The sequence below is a fragment of the Bidens hawaiensis genome, unplaced genomic scaffold (genome assembly GCF_021521415.1).
Source record: "Bidens hawaiensis isolate Kalapana, Puna unplaced genomic scaffold, B.hawaiensis_p1.1 tig00033486_1, whole genome shotgun sequence".
NCBI classification, from domain to species: Eukaryota; Viridiplantae; Streptophyta; class Magnoliopsida; order Asterales; family Asteraceae; genus Bidens; species Bidens hawaiensis.
Genome location: NW_027495734.1, coordinates 29,877 through 49,495, shown reverse-complemented (window position 1 = coordinate 49,495; position 19,619 = coordinate 29,877). Strand labels below are relative to the sequence as shown.

General features: G+C 33.0%; 1 protein-coding gene across 1 annotated transcript; it reads right to left on the bottom strand.

Annotated features, from left to right (window-relative positions):
- Positions 1 to 892: 892 nt before the first annotated feature.
- LOC143584892 (uncharacterized) lies at positions 893 to 6,485 on the bottom strand. The gene is made up of 11 exons (XM_077066820.1): positions 6,368 to 6,485; positions 3,527 to 3,674; positions 3,365 to 3,436; positions 3,210 to 3,281; positions 2,804 to 2,875; positions 2,572 to 2,715; positions 1,900 to 1,980; positions 1,482 to 1,553; positions 1,318 to 1,389; positions 1,144 to 1,215; positions 893 to 1,042 (listed from the first exon to the last, which is right to left on the bottom strand). The coding sequence occupies exons 1-11, from the start codon at positions 6,462 to 6,464 to the stop codon at positions 952 to 954; spliced, it is 993 nt and encodes a 330-aa protein (XP_076922935.1). The 5' UTR covers positions 6,465 to 6,485; the 3' UTR covers positions 893 to 951.
- Between the last annotated feature and the right edge of the window lie 13,134 nt (positions 6,486 to 19,619).

Here is a 19,619-nt window from a genome sequence, read left to right as displayed (position 1 = left end):
AAAATTACCCAAAAAATACCTAAAAAATACCCGAAAAATACCCCTAAAAGGTGCAACCCCTTAAAAAAAATCCAATCGATACCCGAAAAAACCCAAAAATAGGGTTTTTTTTTTAATACCCGGAAATAGGTATTCAAATAGCCAGTTTTAGAATATCCGGTTCTATACCCTGACTCGAACCCGATACATAGGGTATGGTTTTTAGAGGCAATACCTGGACCCGAACCCGACCCGGGTATTGCCAATACCCGGTCATCCCCGAACCCGGTTCTATACCCGGAACCGGGTATTTGAAAAACCCGATTTATGCACCTCTACAGACAGCGCACTACTCGATTTACCCGGAGTATTCAGGCCTCATGGGACTACTCAGCTGGGCCGAGTAGTCAACCCAGCCCACACATTATGTTTTTAGGTACAACATCCAAAATAGTGTGTTTTCCTGACACATTTTGTAACATGTTTACAAGTCAAGACATTACTATTCTATCAACTAAACACTTGTTTCGTTAAATGTCAGTTTATTTAACAGATTCTAAAGAGAACGATGGTGAAAGAGTCATCAAAGCTTTAATAGTCAACGAGTCAACCCGAGCTTGATGAGCCATAATAACGCACAGTGGCTCGCGCGGTCACGCCCGTTTGGAGAGGATTCAATATCATCTCAGGAAGCTTTAATATTTTTACAAAAACCATCTTTGATAACCAAACACATTTCAAAACTATATTATAATAACAAAACCCGCTTCAAATATACATAAAACTACAAGAAAACTTCACCATACGTTCAAATCGCCATTACAAAAGAGACGGTAATCCCCATTTGGGGCACAACCGATAAGCGGTAGATTATCAAGAACAAAACTTTTGATACTCTTTTATACCGTTTTGCTTTTTCAGGAATAAATAATAAGGCTAACAACACTCGAGCAAACACAACAAATTGGGTACCTAAAATAAGAAATCCGAGTCTGATAATTCGAGTACCTTGTGAATACCAATCGGGTTCACACCGGGTCGGAACGAATTCCCTTCAATATATCTGCATATTAACACAGAAGTAAGCAAAAATTCTCCCAAACTGATTGTGATAAATAATAATAATAATAATAACAAATAAATCAAAAACGAGTATAGACTCACAGTTCTTTTAGATACGGGTGCTTGTAGAAAGCATCCGGAATTCTCCCACTAAATTGATTGTGATCCAAATACCTAACAACAAACCCTTCAATCAGATCGAGCGGTACATTTTTTTTTATATTTTAATCAAATAACTAATTAATACAACGTATGAATGGATTTGGGGACACTTACAAGTAAGTGAGCTTGGGGATATGAGCAAGTCCAGCTGGCACGATCCCGGACATCTTGTTGTAAGATAAGTACCTGAAATCATCATCAACGTTATTGCCATGTTCGAGAAACTTAGAAGAATAATATTACTGGGCTGAAAAGTTGTTTGAATAACGAATACTTACAAAATTTCAAGATTAGTCATGTTTGCAAGCTGTGCGGGGACTCCTCCGGTTAAATAGTTATTATTTAGATAACTGCAAATTCCACAACGGTAAACAAAAGCTATTAAACATTTGTGTAAATAGTACAGGTGGTAATTATAAGTTTATAATCATTTTATATGTGAATTGACTCAAGATTTCGGTTTATTTTTATCACACACGAGCCAAAATGAACCAAATTGAAATATTCAGTTACAAGGGAAATGGACGGTCAAACGGGTTGAAAGTTGTCAAAAAAGATTCAGATAGTAATAACATAGTTCTTGATATCATGTTTAAGAAACCAAGTATTTGTAAAACGATTGGTACCAAAGAATAATATAGTTTTTGCCATCACGTTTAACACACTAAGTATTAATCAGAAGCATAAAGGACATACAGATTGCGAAGAACCGGAAAGCATCCTTCGATACGTATCAGTTCCCTTATAGTTCCCACCAAGTGATTATTTCCAACATCTCTACAAACACAATTTCTTGCCACGTCAGCATCATCCAGGTTTGCAAATTTATCAAGTACCCTCCCCCCCAAAAAAAAAAAACTTTTTTTGGAAAAAGAAAATCCACTAATGATTTTGTTTATGTCGATTCTGACAAAAGATTCATAAGAAATTTGTAAAATGACAAAAACAAAAACTTGAAGCTTTTGTCACGTCTAGAGTTGTAAGAATGACAACAACGTGCCAGAAGCTACCCAAAATAATCAACTAATAATGAACTGTCATGACATATTGAGTAGATTGCGGGGCGTTATTGTCATTTTACAACTCTAGGAGTGGCAAAAACTTTAAATTCAAGAACGTTTAGTCCTTTTATAACTTTTTGAAACGAACGAAACCAAATTAATACTTGGGTGGGCTCTAAAGTTGTTTAAATAGTTAGGTGGCATTAATAAAAACCTTTTAGAGTACTTGATGGCCAATGTATACATTATTATATCACATGCAAAAAGAGATATTTAGTTTTCAAGGAAAAAAAAAAGAAAGATAAAGTCATTGAGTGGGCTACGTTTAAAATGTAAGGTATATGTTAGCAAAAAGGTTGAAACGTACAGGTGACGAAGATTTCGTAAGGTCCCTAGTTCTGCTGGAATCCGCCCAATAAAGCGATTTTCATGAAGATGAAGATATTGTAGATCGGGAAGATTGGCAAGTTCCCTTGGGATTTCACCCTTAAAGCTATTGAAACTCAAGTACCTGAAGATGTACAAGTAACTAACTCAATATGTGTTTTATTTTAGTTTGATATAAATTGGACTTATAATAAATGGTGAAAATTACTCACAAATGTGTTAGTCTCTTCAGTTCGCCTATTTCAGGTGGGATTACATCCTGCAGCTTGTTCCACCTCAAATTACTGGAAAGATATATGGTTTAATGTGAGTGTTTGACTGTTAGGCAAATACCTAAAAGGCCCTTCCATAAACACGATACTGAGGAATCTTATGGGCCAACATCAATCTTATTGTGTAAATATTATGAATATGTAACTAACTACATAATAGAACAATGCCCCTGGTTGGTGCATTGACTCCAAAAAGTAGCTTACTAATCATTATCAAGTTTGCTAAGATCCACTAACTAATATGATGAAATCAGAAAGTAATATTACGAACTATGAAGCTTCACTAGCAATATACGTAAGAATCACAAAATGATCTAATCCTAAAGATTCAAGGGAAGAAACATACAGTACTTTAAGACGCTTCAAACGCCCGATTTGAGGTGGAATTGGTCCTGTCAGCTTATTGTTGTGAAGATCCCTACCAACAGAAAAAGTAAATATTTTTATCACACCACAACTCACAAGCATAATAGTAAAGAAAGATCTTGAAGAGAGTCTTACAGCCTTGTAAGATCTAGAAGATTGGTTACAGCGGTAGGAAAGGGCCCAATAATTGAAACCGCGTATACTTCCCTGAAATTACATAATTGGATCAAATGCAGACATTCATATAAACTGACAGATTCATAAACTGTTAACATGAGAAAATGAAATTATACTTACAGTTCGGTAACTACTCTGTAATCACCTTGCGTGGAGCAAGTGACTCCAGACCAAGCTGGTAAATCACCATCTCCACATGGATCATCTCCAACCCATGCATACACCACCCTCCATCCAAGAGATGCTTTAATTTCATTAAGTGCTTTCACTACAATCAAACACAAGTACTACTGATTAGCCCAATAAGGTTAATTGCATGCTTTAATCATCATAATTTTCTCAAATCAAATTTCATATCATTACTAATATGAATCAGAAATGAAAAAAAAATACAAGGATTTAATCAAAATTTCTTAAAGCAGATACATAATCTTTTCGTGAGAACTGTCACCAGAAAAGTGCAGATTCTCAGCATCCAATCTTATAAGACATAGTTTGGACATCAATTCCATGGTTAATAGGGGTGCAAACGAGCCAAGAAGAGCAGCTCGCGATCTACTCGAGATCGGATCAATAAAAAGCTCAAAACGAGCCGAGCCTGGGTCTCAATTAAATCTCATTTAGTTATTGAGTTCAAGCCTTGTATGGGAAGCTCGTTTAGGCTCGTCGAGCCTTAACGAGCCTTGAATATATTTAAGTTTAACCTCTTTTGGACTTCTAGGTATTAACTTCACACTGCACAACTAAGCTCGAGCCGAGCTTTGGCTCATATAAGGTACTACACAAGCACAAGCCAAATTTAGGCTCATCAAAGGTTTTTCTCAAAATTTATAAAAATAATTAAAAACATACATAATTTAATTAACAAATAGTAAACAAACGAACCAAGCCGTTTCGAGCTTGAAAAAAAGACTCACTAGCTAAGCTCGAGCTTTAGAAAAAAAACTCTAAACGAGCCTAGTCGAGCTCGTTTAACGAGCCTTCAGTATTTTTAAGTTTTACATCTTTTGGACTTCTAGGTATTGACTTCACACTGCACAACCAAGCTCGAGCCAAGCTTTGGCTCATATAAGGTACTACACGAGCTCAAGCCAAACTTAAGCCCATTTAATGCTTTTTTCTCAAAACATATAAAAATACTTAAAAACGTACATAATTTAATTACCAAATAGTAAACAAACGAGCCGAGCCGTTTCGAGCTTGAAAAAAGGACTCACAAGCTAAGCTCGAGCTTTAGAAAAAAAGCTCTAAACGAGCTTACACGTTAGTTAATGAAACAAAATCTGTTACCCACAAACTAATCAACCTCATTACATATTTCAACCTGAACTTGTTCGATCAATTGCACAGTATTATAACTTTTTACCTACTGAAGCTTATTTAAGTTATCAGTTAATCCTCATTAAAAGTAACCTATGCTAAAACTATAACCAAACATCCATAAGATCTAACTATCTAACACCAATCCAATCACACAAAGCAATAACATCCTAAAAATTAACCGATAAACAAATGAAAATTTAACCACATATCAATCTACGCTAACAAAATACACAAAACCAAGCCTAATCAAGCCTTGTATGGGAAGCTCGTTTAGGCTCGTCGCGCCTTAACGAGCCTTGAATATTTTTAAGTTTAACCTCTTTTGGACTTCTAGGTATTAACTTCACACTGCACAACCGAGCTTGAGCCGAGCTTTGGCTCATATAAGATACTACACAAACTTGAGCCAAACTTAAGCTCGTTTAATGCTTTTTCTCAAAACATATAAAAACACTTAAAAACGTACATAATTTAATTACCAAATAGTAAACAAACAAGCCGAGCCATTTCGAGCTTGAAAAAAACACTCACAAGCTAAGCTCGAGCTTTAGAAATAAAAGCTCTAAACAAGCCTAGTCGAGCTCGTTTTCTCAAAACATATAAAAATACTTATAAACGTACATAATTTAATTAATAAATAAAAAAGCTCTAAACGAGCCTAGTCGAGCTCGTTTTCTCAAAACATATAAAAATACTTATAAACGTACATAATTTAATTAATAAATAAAAAAGCTCTAAACGAGCCTAGTCGAGCTCGTTTTCTCAAAACATATAAAAATACTTATAAACGTACACAATTTAATTAATAAATAAAAAAGGCTCTAAACGAGCCTAGTCGAGCTCGTTTTCCCAAAACATATAAAAATACTTATAAACGTACACAATTTAATTAATAAATAAAAAAGGCTCTAAACGAGCCTAGTCGAGCTCGTTTTCCCAAAACATATAAAAATACTTATAAACGTACACAATTTAATTAATAAATAAAAAAGGCTCTAAACGAGCCTAGTCGAGCTCGTTTTCCCAAAACATATAAAAATACTTATAAACGTACACAATTTAATTAATAAATAAAAAAGGCTCTAAACGAGCCTAGTCGAGCTCGTTTTCCCAAAACATATAAAAATACTTATAAACGTACAAAATTTAATTAATAAATAAAAAAGGCTCCAAACGAGCCTAGTCGAGCTCGTTTTCCCAAAACATATAAAAATACTTATAAACGTACACAATTTAATTAATAAATAAAAAAGGCTCTAAACGAGCCTAGTCGAGCTCGTTTTCCCAAAACATATAAAAATACTTATAAACGTACACAATTTAATTAATAAATAATCGTTTTCTCAAAACATATAAAAATACTTGAAAACGTACATAATTTAATTAATAAATAACGAACGAGCCTAGCCTAGCCTAGTCTGAGCTTGAAAAAACGACTCACGAGCCGAGCTCTATGTGCAAACCATAGGATCTAACTATCTATTATCTAATAGCAAAAACATTCTAATAAGTAATTAACCGATAAACAGATGCATATTCAACAACACATCATCTACGCTAACAGTATCCACAAAACCTAACCTAATTATGTACTCAAACGGTAAAAATTAGAAGATAAATAGATAATTGAGCAATTACCGTCTCGTTTTAGCGTTTTGCCGTCAACGGCAGCATTTAAAACGCAATGAAGCAATAGAATCAACGAAACCGCTGCGAATACACGAGCACGCGTCATGTTAGGTCAACTTGATTCCGAGATTTGAATGCTCATTTGTTTGTTGTTTGATTGTGTACGTAATTATATATCGAGAGTGAGATCTGAGTAGAGATAGAGATACAGAGAGAGTGTGATTGAGATTAGCAGTTGCTAGATCTCAACTGATTTATTTTTCATTTGAAGCCTCAGAGTATTCATATTGGATCCATCATTTTTTACCTGTAATTTAACTAAAATTTATAGTTTTTAAAATTTGATACTCATTTTTTAAAATCTTTTACATCCCGCCTATCATTTTTATCTTTATCATACTCACAAACAATTATTTTATTATATTTCTTATTTTTATACACTCACAATAATTTAAATAATGATGAATAGTTGCTTTTTATATATAAAAAGTTGGTGGAGCAACTTTTTATAATTTAAGGTTGGGGTAAACAAATAGTGAATGGGATGGAGTTAGTTTTTGGTAGATTTTTTTAAAATTTAAAGATGGAGGAGAAGATGATGGATGGGATGAGAAAGCTCTTAGGGGGTGTTTGGCCTCACTTTTATTTTGTGGCTTATAGCTTATTTTCTATTATTATTTGATAAGCAAGGCCAAACACCCCCTTAGATTGGAACCGGTGTCGTAAAAATCGCTAGTCGGTTAATTGGATCGGAGTTTAGTGTATATATTTTTCAATTTCATATACGTACACATTTTTATATGTAATTTTCAGTTTTATCCATATACAGTCATATTTTGGCTGGAATCTCGCTGAAAATCGCTATTTTTTTTGCAGTAATCTTGCTGGAAACCGATGATTTCGTTCAGAATCTCGCCGGAAGCCACTAATTTTGATCGGAACTCGCCGATTTTGGCCGGATTTGACCGTTGACCAATTAATTAGCCGACTAGCCCAAAATTAATCAATGAAGTGTAGCGATTAATCGGGGATTAATCAGTGTCTAGTCGGAATTTTTGCAACACTGCTTAGAAGTTATGAGTAAAGGTGTTTGGGAGCTGTGTTCGAGTTCGGATTGATAAAAAGTTTGGAATAAGACAAGTGTTTTTGAGTTAGTTAGTTTGGTTATTGAGCCCGGGGTTAAGTCTTGTATAGTTGTATAGGAAGCTCGTTTACTTCTTTTGGACTTCTATATATTAATTTTGTACTTTACAATCGAGCTTGAGCCGAGCTTTGACTCATTTAAGATGCTACGCCTACACGAGTTGAGTTTACGCTCATTTTTAAGGTTTTTCTCAAAATATATATAAACATATATAAACTAATTAACATAATAAATGGGTCGAGCTAGAGCTTCATATAAAGAGCTTGAAATGAGTCGAGCTATTGTAAATCAATACGAGACGGCTCGACGAGGCCTGTTTACAGCCCTACGTGTAAACAAATTGATAGACTGAGATGCAGATTGATGAAGGTTGTATTAGAATGAGATCCAAGATATAGCGTAATGAACAAATGGCATCCAAAACGAACAAATGGCATCTGAAATGAACAAATGTCACCCGAAACGAACAAATGACCTCCTAACGAACAAATGGCGTCCGCACCGAACGAATGTCATTCGATAAAAACAAATGGCATCCGTACCGAACAAATGCCATTCTAAAAGGTAAAATTAAAAATGCGAAGAGTGAGGTTTGACAGCTGGTCATCCTGGAAGCAAGTGAAAGTTTCTACCACTAAACTAATCTAACTGTATTATTAAAGCAAGATGGTTTTTCTACATGGCACCATTATAGAGTGTCCACATTGAATTCCACATATGCAATTCCCTTAAATACATTTTTCATCTAATTAATTTTCATTAAAATATATAACAATTCATTAAATGCATGAAAGCCTCTATCTATTATTTTTCATTTAATTACCATTCTAAAATTATAGTAACTTATTCATATAAATTTAAAAAGACTAATCTTAAACCTTTTACAAATTAATATAAATTCATTAATTTTATTTTATAATCATTTAAATCAATAACAAAAGTTCGACTATATAAATCAATACAATGGCTAAAATATTGGAAAATTATTAAATTGTGAAAATCATGGACAAATCTTTTAATTTTTTTTATAAACATGTATTTCAATTTTATTACTTTAAGTTAGAATTTGATTTAAATGAATATAAAATAAAAGTTATAAATAAAATTATTATGTGAAATAACTGAATTTACGTATTACATATAATAATTTTTATTTTTATTATATTTTCCACCCGTGTAGAACACGAGATCTAACCTAGTATAGAATTATTTGTAAACGAAAACAGCTTAACATTTACATATGTAGCATACCATCTTTTATAAAAAATTTAGACTGAAATTTTTGATGACCCAAAACCCTAGCTTAGTTTCTTATGCATGTGGGCCGGCGTGGCTAGTTAGTTATAATAATAGAGGAAATAAAAAACAAAAAGAAAAAAATTGATTGGTTGTTAGTGGGTGGTGAACCCACCATGTATCCGTTATCATGCTCGTTAATGGGTTGCGGCCTCCTCCATAACATCGGCCCCTTAACGCTGTAGCGCAGTGTAACTGATGTTAAGGGGCTGCCACATCAGCCAAAACATCAGGCCGTCCTTGAAATTTTAATTGCCCGATAGGAGTATTAGAAAAATTCCTTTTTATTAAAAATAAAAAAATCATCACAAAATGGCCCAATAAAACATATTATTAGGATATCTTCATGTCCATTACTTAACTAGTATGCCTAGACCAGTATCATATTATTAAATTGTTTGATGTTTGATGAACTTCTTTATATTTTTGGGATAGGATCTTATTGGTTTTTTATAAGTCAAGTTTACTTATTAATGTTAAAAAAATATTTATGTGTAGATATATAACTTTCTTTTTTAAATTTCATGCCCTAGACGCCGTTTAAACCCTGTATAAGATCTAAGACGACCTTGCAAAACGCCTGTGATGTTGATTGACAACGATTTACCTTATAGTTTTCTACATTTAGTCACGTAACCGACGTGTATAGACTCAACAGATAACGTTAATATAGTTTATAAATATAGAAAATGTGACTATCATCACATATTTTCACATTACTTGCGTCTGCATCTAGAAGGAAATTGAAACTTATGATGCTGATAAACCAAATGTATGGGAGAACTTCTATTTTGACTATCATAAGTTTCTCTAAGTAAAGTTTTAGTTTATGAATAAAATGTTTGAGTTGTTTTCAAAGAGTATAATATGTTTCTTTACTCTTTAGATAATATGTTGAGATAATTTTTTTTTAAAATTAATACTTTAATTGTATTAAGCAAGATAGTGATTGCATCAAAACAAAAGGCAAGCGGGTAAAATGTTGCGTTCCTACTCCTTTTTGAATTGCAAAACCCAGTTTTTTAAAAACCATTTACTAAATTATTGTCACACCCCGACTAGCACAATGCGGAAGCGTAAAACGGGAATGTAACAGACACCTCTGGTATCAACACATTGTTTATAAATAAACATTACAAACTAATTTACATTGTATTACATTTCTTCGTTCTATCATTGTTTTACAGTCTAGGTAGTACAAACAAAACTAGTTCGTTAACTAAACGTTCTTACTACTAACGTCTTTACTTCTATTCACATAGCATCAACCACACACTTCAGGCAAGTGACAGATCACCAAATTACTCCGATTTAGGTACACCTGAAAAGCAGTTTAAAACGGGTCAACTACTAGAGTTGGTGAGTTTCACGAGTTTCAAAAAAATAGTAATGAGTATTCACAATTCAGCACTTGTAATCATGAAAGAAGTATGTATGTATGTAAATGATGTATGTGATGTAATTATGCTAAGCTACAGTGAAGCCTGGAATGTTCGTGCTGCGTGCCTCCATTTCCCACGCTCAATCAACCACTGTGGCCCCTTTCCGCCCACAACATGCCCCGGTAGCTATGTCTAACACTACATAGCCTGTTTGTATAAATATGGTCATGTGCAAACGGCGCTATGTGACACGGCAACCAGGCCGATTCCATTTGGGTTTGTCAAACCAATAGTACTATTCACAAGCCACCGGCTCGAAGTTAATCACTGTGATCGTGGGGACTTTCGTGTGTTAGCATTTAGATAATTCACATCAGTACATGTTTCAGGTATGTATATGTAATCAAACATGCTTTTCACCCCAAAAGTTCGTAAAACAGTTTAAAAGTGGGGTCATGAAACTCACGGTTTAGTAGATAATCAGAACTGTATCGACTCGTGGTTTGTTCGGTCCGCTATCAGTAGTTCCTATAATCAATATTATAATAATATTAATACTTTAATATTATTATAATCTCAATACTAAACTGGGCTGTATAACTAATCTGGGTGTAGCTGGAATGCCAGAAAGTGGCAATAGGCTTAGGTTGTGATGTTGTTCAATGTCTAATACTTAAAACTGAACTTGGCTCAGACTCCCGTTTTCCCAGCTGGGCCAAGTTGCTCGTTTACGCGTTCAGAAAACACTTATGGGAAAATAAGCTTGAGTAAATGTATTGGTTACTAAAATGATTAAGTTATAAAGAAGGATCACCTATTAGGGTCCCGGATTAGCCACGGGGCCCGTTTCCGTTTATTCAGTTTGATTTGAGAAGAAACGCGCACAATCCACCCGGATTGTCCAGGTTTCTCATAGAAAAGTTCATTTTCACTTAATTAGTCCAAACATATGATTTTTGATCACTCTTGGTGTTTTGATTTTCCCATATGTTCACTAGTCACGAACTTGCCGGTTTTTATAAAAAATGCATTTGTTTAATATTCAGATTAGCATAATTAATTAACCGTTAATCATTAAATTATGAAAATTTAACCACTTATCAATTAAAATATGTAGAGTTTTATAAAAATATTTATGGAATTTATTTACTGATTTATTAATTTATAAAAATTCATTTTATCAGCTATATTTCGCCTGAAAATCGTCCATTTACCCCAAACAATTTCCAAAAATTCCACAAAAATTCCTGAATACTAAAATCATGTCTCAAAACAACCTGTATTAATTTCAGAATGTAAAAAGCTCGTGCAATATTCTTTTTGGCCCAAATTCGGATGTAAAAATTCACACGAACGCAAATAAACAAAACATCTATAAACTTCTCCAAATGATCCCAAAATTTATATGTGATCAAAATGCATCAAATCTGAGTTATCAGAAAAATTTCATAATTTTTGAAGTATTTTAGCTATTTATCCCAAATAAACGTCCCAATTCGGTAATAAATTCGCCAAATATTCTCAGATGGTCGAAAAATTACCAAATTTAAACAGGAGCTCATTGACATGGTCCCTTATGTCCCTTAAAAATTTCAAGTCCTAAAAATTTGCACATCACAACCTTAACCTAAATAGCCCGTAAGCGAGTGTTTCGGCATTACCTTAGCGGGTTTGGCTCGTTTCCGACTTTTTAATTAAGTTTTCAGGTTCTTGTGCTTCTAATAAAGCTAGGTACAAGTCCTATATCACAAACCAAGCAATTTTTCATCAACATAACAGCCCTTAACTTAGGGTTTCGGCTAGTGCACAAAAACGAACTTTTGAACCGTAAAAACGCCGTTTCAACCCTTTAATCCGTGTTTATGGCCAAAAAAACTATCAAAACAGGTTCCTTACCATGTGTATGATCAAAACATGTTTATGGACCATTTTTAGGATTTTTACACGGTTATGAATGATTTTTAGTAACCAAGACATGTTTTTATGGTATTAAACAGGTTTAAACCAGTAAAAAAGCTACTTATTTAAGCCCCTTACCTTAGGGTTTGAAGGTTTTTGGCTGGAACAGAGTTTATATCCAGAGTTTTCAAGAAAATGAGGCTAAAAATATCTTGGATCTAGTTTAAATATGAAAGAACCAAAAGGGGGGGGGGGGGGGGGCTGATTGCGATCGGAGGTCCATGGGCCCATTTTGGCCCAAGTTTCTGATTTCTCAAGCCCAAATACGAAAAGCCCAGTCCAAATTTAGTTTGGGTTCGGTTTTTGGCGCGAAAAACTTATCGGGTGCGTTAAACAACGCGAAAACGAGTGTTTTTCGGCTAGTTTTGAGTAAAATTATAAAAACATACTATATGTTTGTAAAAATCAAAAATATTTTCACGGATCGCTTAAAACATTTCAAATAAGTGTTTGGTAAGTCTTTTTCGGCTTAACGGATGATACAATGCTTGGTTTGTAACTATCTTTCACGTTTAAATCTATAGCGGGTGGTTAAACGAGCATGTTTTCGTTTAACTTGATTGCTATCTAACTAAGACCATATTTCTAATATTTTAGCTTGTATAGATCGTATATCACTTATAAATGGCCCCCCGAGATATCTGGGTCATAGCCCGACCCGTTCGGTTAATCGTTTGTTTGTTACGCAAAAGGCGTTTATTTGCTTAATCGGCAAATACGTACTGAGGTGTACCTTATTTTGTCTCAAATGTCACAATTATAACTATGCAGCATTTACTAAATTTTTGAAAATATCGGTTTCAAATAAATATTGATATTATTGATGTGATTTGATAAAAAAAAATCATAATAGACTCACATATCAATTAATCAATTTGTATCACGCATGTAGGGGTGGCCTATAACCAAATTATAACCGAATTAATCGAATCGTATTATACTAGGTTTTAACCCAAAACTTTTCAATCATTTAGTTGAAAGTTTTAATCTAAGTTAATCATTTAGTTAACCCGAATTAACTGAATTGTATTAAACTAAGTTTTAAAACTACAACCAACCTTTTCAATCATTTAGTTGAAACTTTTCAATCATTTAGTTAACCCGAATTAACCGAATCGTATTAAACTAAGTTTTAATCCATCTCAAAATTTTCGGTTAATTAACCAAAAATCAATCTGATGCGAACTGGCATACATAACCAATTAAACGAGAAACAAAATTACTGTAACCCATCATTTTTCAAAAACTCATAATTAAAAATTTCAATTTTGATTAGGCTTAAAACCGAACCAAATCAAATCATGCACACCATATTATGTAATTTGAGAGGCAACAATATACATTTAACAAAGTCAACCAATATTAAGCAATTGAATAAGCATAAAAGTACCCCCCTCAAAAGTTTCTGAAACTACAACCAACCTCCCATTGATTTAGCTACCACCTTCCTCATGCGAAAAAAGCCTGAAAATTTAATGCAAGTCATGGACTTCTCTTGACACCACCTCAACCTATAATTCTATAAACATATTAAAAAAAAGAACTAAAAAAGTACAACTACTATCGCCTTTAGTACAACTATTTTCTTCATTATTTCCATTCTTGTTTTTGCTGCTTCCACACCACCATTCACAACTCTCTGTTTTAGTGCATTTATACTTCAACTTTGGAATTCAAATTCAACAACAAGGATGGAAATTGAGATTCAATTGAAACAAAATTAAGCTAGAAAACGAACTAATTGTAAAATATAAGATCAATTTCATGAAATTGAGATGAATTGATAAAAGACAGAAACAGAGGATCTTGAAATTGAAATGAATTGATGGGATTCAAACTCAATTTGATCGATTAAACGAAATGGGTATCCAAGATTTAAAGTTTTAACAAAAATCCATATCGTAGATTTGATAATTGGTTCAATTTTTAAAGAAGTTGAGATGAATTGATAAAAGACAGAAACAGAGGATCTTGAAATTGAAATGAATTGATGGGATTCAAGTTCAATTTGATCGATTAAACAATATGGGCATCCAAGATTTCAAGTTTTAACACAAACCCATATCGTAGATTTGATTATTGGCTCAGTTGTGAAGTGGGTTTGGTCCGGATGGGACTAATCGTTTCGCAACGCCGTATCTTGGATCGATTTCTTCCGGTGATGGTGGTTGTGGGTGGTTTGGTGGTGGTGGCGGGAACGGTGGCAGGCAACGGTGGAGTGGTGTGGTGGTGGTGGTGCAATGGTGGTTATGGTGGTGGATGGAAGTAATTGGGAATATTCCGGTGATGAAGAGGTGGAGGAGTAATAGTGGTAGAAGGATATTCCGGTGAATGTATTGGAAGTTTTGTTGGAGGGAGATGGTGGTGATGGTGAAAATAGGAGTTGGAGGATTTATAGGAGATGGTGATTATGTATTGGGTTTGAATTGGGATTTGTTATTTAAGTATTTGTGTTTATCATGCCATTTATTTATTTAAATGTAGTTTGTTGAAAATCATAGGGATTTAAAACATGTTTAAGTTGAATGCGAATTCAGTTAGTATTCATTAGTTTCGTTAATAAACTCTAAAAGGAAACTAGGAAACGATTGAATAACATTGAGATGTGTAATTAGTTGGTAAAAGCTCGTGTGGTGTGGTGCGCTTAACGCGAATTTAATTGGTATTGGGTTACGATACCGGAATTAAACAAAAAAATAAATTCATCAACGTAAAAAATACAAAAAAATAACATATTTTAAAAAAAAAAAAATGATATGGCGCAACCACAATAAGTTAAGCGACTCAATCAAACTTGAATGTATACTTTGTGTCATTGAACATGCATTTTAATCTTGTGTATAATTTAAAGGAATTGAAGATTAATTAATATTATAAAATGGTGTCTTTCTTGATACGAAATTTATAGATGGTTTTTAAGAGAAGGAAAGATGATAAATTTTTTTTAATTCGTTAAACGGGTATTAATTAGGCTATTAGTTCTTTCTAGTAATACTTACTATTTATAGATGGTTTTTAAGAGAAGGAAAGATGATAAATTCTTTTTAATTCGTTAAACGGGTACTAATTAGGCTATTAGTTCTTTCTAGTAATACTTACTATTTACTAGAATATTGACTCGTATGTTACACGGGTGGAAATGTAAAAGTCATAAATTAAAAACATATACATTATTTTTAATACGCTTTTGAGACGACAACATGATTAATAATTGCAATTCATATTTATAATCATTGGATAATTTACTTTGATTTAGATTTTTGATAAATTGTTAGAATTCGATTTAAATGATAATCCGATTCAATCCAAATTTGAACCGGTAATTCAAATTTGTTTTGGTTGAATTTTGTTGTTCAAACCATAATAACCATTTACGGATAGATTTTAGTCATTTAACATTTACATATATTATTACCTGTATTTTATTGCATGTTAAAAAAGGTACAAGTTTTAGTTTCGAAAATGAATTGAATTAAATTGTTTCCTTGACTGATTTAGAAAGGAACTGAATCAGAACCGAATCAACTTGAACTTATGTTTTTTCAAATCGAATTCGGATTCAATTCAAAATTTTAATATTCGAATAACTCTACGTCTCTACTCGACTAGCTCTAAATTTAATTCATTAAACACCCTTAAGTTAAAGCTTGTTAACGAATAATATAAACACAAATACTATTATTTTGAAGGAAAATAAGAACCTAATCACCAATCCTATTTTTCAAATTATAAACCTATAATTCTATAAACCTATTAATAATAAAAAGAAAAAGACAAAATTAGGCTAAAAAACGAACTAATTGTAAAAAGAAAGAAACAAAGGATCTTGAAATCGAAACGAATTGACGGAATTCAAACGAGTTTGATCGAATAAATGATATGGGCATCCAAGATTTTCAGTTTCAGCAAAAACCCATATCGTAGATTTGATTATTGGTTCAGTGGTGAATCGGGTTTGGTCCGGTTGGGACTAATCTTTTCGATACGCCGTATCTTGGATCGATTTCTTCCGGTGGTGGGTGGTTTGGTGGTAGTGGCGAGAACGGTGGCAGGCAACGGTGGAGTGGGGTGGTGGTGGTGGTGGTGCAATGGTGGTTGTGGTGGTGGATGGAAGTGATCGGGGATATTCCGGTTGTCACACCCCGACCAAAGGCGGCGAAACATGCCGATGTGTAACGATTGTCCATAAGCACATGACACTAATTAAAGTGACAGTATTTAATAAACTCATTTCATTTCACAACATCGAAAATGTCACATAACAATTATCCATAAAACAACCATAAACAAGATATCACAAAATATGGCAAATTGATATTGTTCATTTTTACTAATATCCTAAGGTCTTTGATGTCGTTTTCTTCATAATCATAAATCAACCAAGATGCAAACCTGCAACATTTCATAAAATAAAATTTGTCAACACAAAGGTCGGTGAGCAATTCATAAGTTTAATCATATTAGTATATAATAAAGATAGCCACACAACTTGCATACGAAACGATAAATAAAAGTGGTAATTTGGATAAATAGATATCGCTAAACACATTAGCGACACCTAGCTATAAGGGGATGCCAAATAGTCTAGGATTTTATAGTTATCATTAATTGCATTACGTTAACGACACCTTGCTATAAGGGGATGCCAAATAGTCTAGGATTTTATAGTTCCACCAACCAAAAGCGATAAACACATATGCATATAAGCATAGAACACCAAATCGAGCAATTATTTAGGTAAAGTATACAACTACGTTTGTGGTTTAAGATTCAAATATAAAGCATTTTGTTGAATAAGTATGAAATGTCACCCCCAAAATAAAAGATGGAAAATGGGGTATGAAGTACTCACCTTCAAGTAGTAAACTTGAAAGATGATAATTTGGAGGTTTGTCGGAACGACGAGTTTAACGCACAATGCCTAAAAAGAAAAGAAGTCTTGAATTTAGAAATGTTGTCTTGAAGGTCTTTAAACAAAATAAATGTTGAGAAATGTAAATAATTAAAGTTCAAGGTTTAAAATGTGACTATTTAAGAATTTATAATAATAACCCTTTAAAAATATAAGTTTGCTCGAAACCGGGTTAAAGTATCTAACCTTAATATTTACTCAACCTATGTTAAGTAATAAGGTGGGTAAAATGCAAGAATGCAAATCCCTTTGGAATAAAGATACTAAAACGGGTTTTTTTTATCGAGTGTTCGGGTTGTCGGTTCGGGTCTTGATAATTGGTCAAACCCAAAGTCAACTTTTCAAAATATTGAATGTTATGAGATAACTCAATAAAATTTAATAAGACTTAACCAAGTATGTAGTTCCATTGTTTTAGAACTAACAACGCACGTTAAGCGAGTGTTCGGTTTTGTCGGTCCAAACTTTGTTATGAGATCAAGTTGGATCCAACATTTCCAAGTACTTCAGAAAATATTTAAAAATCAATTTGTAACTATTTTTAAAGAAATATACAAGTCTTGATGGCTAAAAAAAAACACACTTGTGTGTCTTAAGCGAGCAAGAATCGGTTTGGTTCGGTTTCCATCTTACAACAAGTTCATAGATGGTTTCCACATGTCCAAACACTAAATAACTTGTATAATAATGTACAAATAAAAAAATACCAAAAGTTAACAATAAAGTCTTTAAACAAAAGTTCGGTTTTCGGTTCAGATCGTGTTTCGGGTTAAGACCGAGGTAAGATTCTACAAACCCATAACCATAGAATTTGTAAAAATGATTTTAGAAACTTAGATCTAACACTAAGTATATTTAAACAAACAAAACTAGTAACAAAGTTCGGTTTACGGTTTAGAGCTATTTACGGTTAAACCGAAGCATAGACTCTTAAAAACCCATAACCATGGAACTTGTAAACATGACCAACAAACTAAAATAAGCAAGATTAATATGTATGAACAAGTTATATAGATGTATATATATCAAGGACACGAAGTCCTCATGAAGCCTTGCCTTATGGGGTCCGAAACCTCACCGACCGGAATCGGAGAAGTAACTATCAAAGGTAAACAAGGGGTGTATATTATATATATGTTGCACAACCATAAACAAGTATTAATAAGGCTACATAAACTAATTAAGATGAAAGACCAAAATCCTTCAAGAACACTTAAGAAGATAACCTTGAATCTTTGATGTTTGAGAGAGTTTTTTTTTTTTTTTGGAGTTGTAGCAAGGGAAAATGAAGAAGAAAGGTGGTGTATATATAGGGTAATGTTGGTGGTCAAATATGGGTATGAGACACAAGAGTTTTCATGCAAAATGGATCAAGACAAAAACACAAAACAAAAAAATAAATAAATAAATAAATAAATAATAAATAAATAAAAATAAAAATAAAAATATGATGTTTTCAAGACCCAACAAGTGTGAAACAATATTGTAACATAAATCCATCATTTTGATTATAACATAAGCTTCGGTTTACAAATCGGGTCGGTTTACATAATAAACAAATACAAAAACGAATACAAATAAGACCCGAAATTGACGAATGTCACACCAGTGATGAGGAGGTGGAGGAGTAATAGTGGTAAGAGAATATTCCGGTGAGTGGTTTTCATATTTTGTAAGTTTTGTTGGAGGGAGATTATGAATGATGAATGGTGGTGAAAATAGGAGGTATTTATAAGTGATGGTGTTAATATGTATTGGGTTTAAATTGGGACTTGTTATTTGAATATATTTATGTTTATCAAGTCGTTTATTTGAGTTTGTTGAAAATTATAGGGAGTTAAAACATGTTGTATAGTGACACGAATTTAGCTGGTATCGGATGATTTTGTTATGGTTATGGCTATGATAATAAACTCAAACAGGAAATTATGAAATGGCATAATAATATTGACACTTGTGTGATTTATGATAAAAGATATATTTAAATGACGTGTAGTTGGTTGGTAAAAACCTATGCTGTGTGGTTGCGAGTTTGACGCAAATTCGGTTGCTATCCGGTTATTGCATCGTAACTAAACAAAAATTAATTTATTAATGTAAAAATACAGCGAATTAACATAATTTTTTTAAGTTGATATGATATGCTCACATCCTGTTATGTCAATTAAACTTGAATGTATACTTTGTGATATCGACCATGAATCTTAATCTTGCATGTAATTTAAAGGAATTGAAAATTAGTGTCTTTCTTGATACGAAATTTATAGACGGTTTTTGATAGAAGGTAAAAATAAATATATTCTTATTAATTCGTTAAACTGGAAACACAAACTAAGTTTTTAATTCTTTTAAATAATACTTAATTTTTATAGATTCAGTCTTTGAGATATTATATTTTGGATAAATTGTTATAATTTGATTTAAATCCCATCACCACTCTGATGGAATGGTTAGAGAGGTTGTCTCAAAAGGTTTTCTTTTTGTGAATGTCGAAGGCTCGAGTTTTGTGACGGGAAACTTCGACAAAGGTATATTTTCTGTTAACAAGACAAAAAAAAAAAATTGATT

Excerpts from the sequence above, each read along its gene's own strand:
- LOC143584892 (XM_077066820.1), bottom strand. The coding sequence starts at position 6,464 with ATGACGCGTGCTCGTGTATTCGCAGCGGTTTCGTTGATTCTATTGCTT. Across the intron at positions 2,716-2,803 it reads CTGAAGAGACTAACACATTT|GTACTTGAGTTTCAATAGCT; the intron begins GTGAGTAATTTT and ends GTACATCTTCAG. Across the intron at positions 1,554-1,899 it reads TTTCCGGTTCTTCGCAATCT|TTATCTAAATAATAACTATT; the intron begins GTATGTCCTTTA and ends TGGAATTTGCAG.